Genomic DNA, 6,921 nt, shown 5'->3' with positions numbered 1-6,921 from the left:
TTATTTTTACGAGAACAGGTTTATTGAAAATTTCATAAATCAGGAAATTTTAACTTATACATATATAGATGATTTAATTGGTATAAATAATCCTGAGATAAATAATTTTCTCAACACTATTTATCAGGTAGAATTAGAAACTGAAAATACTTCAATTCTGAATGTAGAAACACATTATTTAGATATAGAAATTAAGATAATTGGTAATGACATCAATCTGAAGGTTTTTCATAAACGAAAATATTTTCTCAATACGTAAAACAGTTCTTGTGCAAAAAATTTTATCTAAAATTAATAAAATGAGACATTAATGAGACAAAACTTTAAAAACTCTACATGTTTTGGTGGAATTAATTGCACCATCTTGAGGAGAATAAACCATGAAGTACAGATGAAGTTTCTTATAAACCTACTGTATGCATATAATTAACATGTTTTACAGTGACACCATTTACAACAAAGATTTCCAAAAATGTACTTCCATGGCTCCTAGGCCTAAATCTCTACTTATATTCATTTTGTTTTTAACAATTTCTAACGATTCTCTTATAGTTAGTTAATCTTTTTCCATTGCCTGTTTAAGTATTTTTACATTATCCCAGTCAATAACATGTGTAGAATTCACCACATGTTACACCAAAGCTGATTCACCCATTTTTAATTTATCCACTGCATTTTGATTTTCAATATTTTTAACATATATTTTTTAAACTTTAGAAATAAATTATTATGCAAGTAAAAAAAATGTTGATGTCTCATTTAATTAATTCTATTAAAAAATTGTTTTTCAATATACAGCCTACCTTGTTTTAATAGTAATATGCCATACTCTTCTGCTATAAGTATTATAACTTCACAATTACTCAGATTTTGTCAAATTTGTAATACATTACCATATTTCATTATTAATGTTGAAATATTGATCCAAGAATTAGTATTTAATGGATTTTATAAAGAAATATTAAATAAGGTTATTAATATATTTTGTGATAAATATAAAAATGTATTAAATAAATATAAAGAAGTAAAAATTAAGCAGCATTTGCTTGAAGTTTGTGACAAGTATTTTTTGCTTTTATTAAAGTGATTTAAACAACTTGGTACTATTTTTATGTGGATGAACACCTTATTGCATATAAAGGCTCATGTAAAGTTTGAAAATTGGTATTTACAGTGGAATATACAACTAAACTTAATGGGTGGGGGTTAAGATTTACACTAGTTTAGATAACTTGAGTGGGCTTTTATACTAGTATAATTTGTCTACTGTACTACTAATTATCTTAATAATTTAGAACTTTACTACTATAGTAGGAGCTGGAATGCCAACATCAGCAGGTAAGTTTATTTCACTAACCCCCAGTGGTTGAACCTTATTTTCGTTTTTCTTTTCTTCTATTACTTTGGAGAGCAGTCACCTTTCCACAACTGTCCGTAGACAATGAAGAATGATATAGATGTGGAACATTGTAGACTTGAGTACCGACATCTTGCTCTTCTAACTTATATTTTGTTGATGATTTTGTTTGATTATTCTTTGACAAGTTTTTCTTCACTATGTGAGACTGGCAAACAATGGTTTAGACTGGTGGACAGTGTATCCCCACAGCAATGTGGGTCCAACTTCTGCAGTCACCTCCAAAACCCCGGGGCACATTTTATATCCCACATTATAATGTGTCGCCTGGAGTATTTTTGTTTGGACCTGTTTTGATAAAAGGCCCTGGAATCTAAAAATTCTCTCTATTTCACACAGATTGGAATTGACTATAAAGTATAGCATCTAGAAATAAAAAGATTTGAAGATATCAAAGTTCATATGGTAATGATTTTCTGTTATGATACATTCAAGAAGTTTCCAAAGTCACTTCAAAACAACAGCAGAGGTGCTTGGGGTACACATCTATAAATTCCCCAAAGTAAATAGCACTAGCTTCCTAGACCATTGCAGGAAAGGCCTGTCCATGCTAAATACACAATTGAATACTACTAATCTTTGCAACTAAAAATTCTAAGGAGAGAAACAAACACAAGTCAATCAATGCCAAAGTTAACGAAATTCTGAAAAAGCTCCAAAATGCTACTTACCTAGCAATGACCTGTTTGCTAAAGTTGCTTCCGGATGCCATTGCTGACTCATCATTAAAATTGCAGAAGACCAATCTACCCCCATATGAAGTGGAGCCTATACTAGAAATTATCAAGACTGACTTAAAGATAGTCATGTCGCGACTACACTAAAACCAGATGTTGATCATTCTTGTGCAGGGAATAGGGAAAGTGTCATGCTAACATATGACCAAATCACAAACAGGAACAAGGATAATATTTAAACAACAGTGCAACAAATGAGGGAATGCTGTTGTCCCAGGCATTATTAAATGTCCTAACAGCCATTTTGAGTCCTTCAAAGAACCAATATTTGGACACACAGTGAGTTGATCCAGCCAACTGGCAGAGTTGTGCAACTGATGTCAACAGGAATTTGTGAATGATATGTGCTCTGGCAGACCATTGTAACCATGAGTTGGGAAAGTGCTGTGTTTAAACTGAGCTGCATCAGGTGCGAGTAGAAAGATTTCCAACTTACTGTTATACATCTGTAACAGGACAGCAAGACAAGGGGCATATGGAAGAGTATACTTTAATATCCAAAGAAAGAGTTTATAAACCTCTGCATGCTCATTGAACTGATGATGTGTGAAGGTGTTAGCAATGTGTCATGTTTCAGCTACCTTACAGGAATGCTGGTAAACCATCATCTCATGATGAATCATGGAATAATGGAAAAACCTACTCATCATAAGAGCCAAACACCATGTGTTCAATGAAAAGTGGAGAAAGGAGCTCAATATGAATGCAATGTACTCTTACATGGAAGAAGCAAAAGCTGGAAGTCACCACTGCACCAACAAATCAACCACCAGATGCCAGATCACTTCCTAGTTAACCATAAAGAAAGTTGAAGAGTTTTACTCAATCTGATTCCAAGTCTGAATATCCAGACAGCTCACTGACTTCAGAAAGTAATAATGAAGGCTTTTCTGATTTTTACAATTGAAATGAACAGTCTGTGTTTGTACTAAACTGAACATGTATGCCACAATTTACTAACAACTTATTTAACACATGTATTATCAATAAAAGCAATAAAACCCTAAAAGGTTCCAAGTATTATGTTGTTATTTTTTATAAATTTTCATTGGAATAAATCATTATACTTTAAATATTAAGTTCAAGTTGACGGTTATACTAATATGAAAATAATACTATAACATTTAATCAAAGATACTAATAAAAATCATTAAGAATTTAATAATTAAATATATTTATTTAAAAGAGAACAACATCCAAAATTCTGCTTTATCACCTACCATTTAAATTTTAAAATCAATTGCTTAGGAGAGTACAAAGGTTCAATCAGCTGCTCTCCTGCTACTTTCAACACTGAATCATTTCAGGAAGCTTTGAGGGAGCCGTGAAATGTGGTCTTCACTTCATTGCTTACATCTCTGTAAAGCTAAACTTTCTTGCTACAAATTGGCAGTTTAGCTTAAGGATATGTATAGCATAAGTGAGAAATTCCACAGAAAGTTAAAAGGTCATATAGGAGTAACAAGAAATGTAGAAAGGGGCAGTTCAGAGCGAAGAAGTGTCATGTGATACAGAATGTGGAGACTGAGCATTTATTTAAATATTTCCTTCTAAAATTAAGAAATTAAAACTTATATTAAGACTTCGGCTATAAACTACATTTCCATGCCAAGTCTACTGACATAAATTAATAACAAAGTGGTTTGATTAAGTTTGTTGTTGACACATGCACTTTGACCCACCCATGCTGAGAGGATCAATCTGAGAACATTGTACTAAATTAATGCAATTATCCACGTTTCTTATAATTAATTAACCACTCTTATCTCACATACTTACATGAAATGTTGGCAGGATCAAATTATTATAAGCCATCAGGGGGAGGGACATGGTATACACTATCAGTATCATTTAGTTTAACTGTGATGATAGTGAAGAAAGACTCAGTAGAGACTGCTTCTGTAAATTGCAAAGCAAAAGAAAAAAGAAGCACTACCCACAAAAAAATCATGAAGTATTTGTTGCAATAGACTTTTAGAGCATATATATACTTTATTATAATCAGACTTACCTGTTTTGTTATTGTGTACACATAATGTTCACATAAATAATGGATTTTCATTATAACAAGGTTCATTAAAACACCATTACGATAGTAGCTTCAGAGACCCGAGTTTTAAAAGGCAAGAACTGTATTTACTAAATAAACAACAACAACAAAAAATACACAACAAAGTTTGTTATTTTCATGCTATGCATTAAAATTGGAGTGATTCCATGCTTTTCAAGACATCAAAACAAGTACGTCAAATTCCACACTTTCCAAAAATGTTACTTTGTTACTCGACGTCTCACCTTTATTTTAACCCAGTCTGATCCTTTTTCACTTAGTCCATATGCAAGTAGTTCCCCATTTTCAGAGAAAGAGCTAAAACTTAAAGCAGTTGTTCCATCTTCAGAAAGCTTATTTGGATCCAGGAACACATGTGCTTCCCCATCCAAACTCTCCTGAACATACATGACACTAAAACACCACAGAAAAATGTCAAACATAGTTACTCATTACTTAAACAGAAGTTAAATGCAATACATTTGATACATGTGTTTAAGACATAAGCAATAAACTATGTACTAATTTCCTATATTCACACATTTGCTCGTTAATGTTTTTGTTTAAATGTTTTACTGTAGTTCCTATGTACATTATTTACTTAAATGAAGTTATTATAAAACATTCCATCATTAATTATTCATCACCATTACTTGTTCCAAAAGAAATAAGAAAAGCAATATTTTTTAAGTTTGATGAAGTATGTTATCATATTGGCATTAAAAAACTACGACCACAAGTATGCTCTGTAACTTTAATGTTTGTATTCTTTCGCGACAAAGTACTGCCTTATGTTTTACTTCTGTTCTATCTTTTGATGTCACTCATACTTCATGGGAACTCTTTAAATTGTTCTTATCTCCACACAAATCCAAACGCTAGCATAAGAGGAAATGTAAGGATAAAGCATCTTATCAGGAAATATGACCATAGAAATTCCAGAAACAATGCTGTGAGTAACTTTCCACGATACTTACCGAAAAGTGAAACCTCAGTCTGATTAAAAAGGCACATGATGAAGAAATTCAATTTTACAGCTACGAGGAAGCCTAAATTGGTGAATGAAAGTTCATCCACACTATTAGAAATATTGGAGAAGTTAATAATAATGAATTTCTTGAAAGTTACACAAGACTGTTTTCCTATTGAACGTTAAAAAATGAAAAAAAAAGCTCCCATGTGGGTTTCAAATAATTTCCTGTTTCTATGCTTTTCTCAAGCATTTCTACCAATGATGTGATGAACAGACTGGGATCTATAAGAGTATGACCAGTTAAATAAGATGATGCTGTATATCATAATACAAGTAGGAGATGAAATAAATAGCCAATGGGCACTGAGAAACCACAGGCTTAAACAGAGATAAACTGAACTTGAAGCACAAAAGAGATATACCTGTTTAGAAAATAGAAGGAAAGATAGATATTATTTCAATATTATCACTACTACAGTAGTTGTTATATTAGTATATCTTTATAGGGGATTTGTTTCTGGAATCAATAACACATCATTAGGTTACACATGTAGGTTAAGTAAGTCATAAGTCAGTAAACATCCAGTACATGGTCTATAGTAAGGTTCGTGTTAGACTGAAGAAACACATTAGCAAAAATTAAAAAAGAGGTTATAACTATAAGACTAACACCACATATGGCAGTTTTGCAGCAATAAGTTTAATTTTCTGTGAACATCAAAATACAGTTGAGGTTCAAAAGGGGATTTTTTTTGTATTCAATGAACACACACAAGTAATAGTAGCAAAATCTCTCAGCTAATCTCAGCAAAAACATAGGATCTATAGGAAATATGTTTAACATAAAACAAATGTTGTAAAGCTTGTTATTACCACATATTAATAGTTCCTGTAGTAATTCCAGTGTAGTTTCAGTTTACAATATATTTAAAGTAATCATAACTAAATGATTTTCAATTGTGTAATCATTTGACTCTCTTGCTACAGACTCAATCAATTCGAAGCAACCATCAGAATTTCCATACTATGAAGTTGAATTGTTTACTGCTCTGAGTGCAAAGTGATCTTCATGTTACGATTAAAAATATTTTTCTTCATCTGAAAATTGTCAAATTTAATTTGTATATTTTCTAAAACCTCCAGAATAAATATCATTTTTTTTATCTTTTATTTTCTCTACCCTAACTCTATATGCAGTTGGTCAATTGGACTGACCTCGTAACCTCCACAAAAAAATAAATAAAGGATGAAATAAATCTAAATGACCCTTTTTTTCTTTCTGAAATGACTGCATTTAATCTAAATAGTTTAAAGCTCATTACAGCTTACAGTTGTTTTTACTTAACTTTGTTTTATTGCCCTTTAACCCTCTCTCCATGGGCATCTTTTTTGTGCATGTCACAAAGTTTTAGCGAGTTACATTCAAATTTTAATCAAACAACTTTCTTTTCATGGTATACCAATAAATATTACATAAAACATAGTTAACAATCCATATCTTAGTAGTATACAAGTTTTAAATTTTATAAGGCAATATTAAAAAAGATCCAAAATTTCCCCTAGTGTGAGAAGTGTGACATTTTCTCTTTAAGCATCCCCTCTTCTCCAATTTATTTACCAACCATCCAAGAAGTACAATATTTAACGTAAACTACTCATTATAATGTTGTCATCACTCAGGCAAAGCATAATTTTCATAGCCTTCAATCTCATTTTGTTACAGAGCCATCAAATACAAAATCAG

General features: G+C 31.5%; 1 protein-coding gene across 1 annotated transcript in view; it reads right to left on the bottom strand.

Annotated features, from left to right (window-relative positions):
• Positions 1 to 3,934: 3,934 nt before the first annotated feature.
• LOC106475355 (prolyl endopeptidase-like) overlaps positions 3,935 to 6,921 on the bottom strand; it is a 14,697-nt gene continuing 11,710 nt past the window's right edge. Inside the window, exons 4-5 of the mRNA XM_013936043.2 lie at positions 4,450 to 4,618; positions 3,935 to 4,053 (exon numbers count right to left, since the gene is read on the bottom strand). Of these exons, the coding sequence (XP_013791497.2) occupies positions 4,006 to 4,053; positions 4,450 to 4,618 (217 nt within the window). The 3' untranslated portion in view covers positions 3,935 to 4,005. The remainder of the gene's footprint in view (positions 4,054 to 4,449; positions 4,619 to 6,921) is intronic.

This window comes from Limulus polyphemus, unplaced genomic scaffold, assembly GCF_000517525.1.
Source record: "Limulus polyphemus unplaced genomic scaffold, Limulus_polyphemus-2.1.2 Scaffold8461, whole genome shotgun sequence".
In the NCBI taxonomy this organism is placed as follows: domain Eukaryota; kingdom Metazoa; phylum Arthropoda; class Merostomata; order Xiphosura; family Limulidae; genus Limulus; species Limulus polyphemus.
The sequence above is the reverse complement of the archived record's forward strand: the minus strand, read 5'-3'. Positions and strand labels throughout refer to the sequence as shown.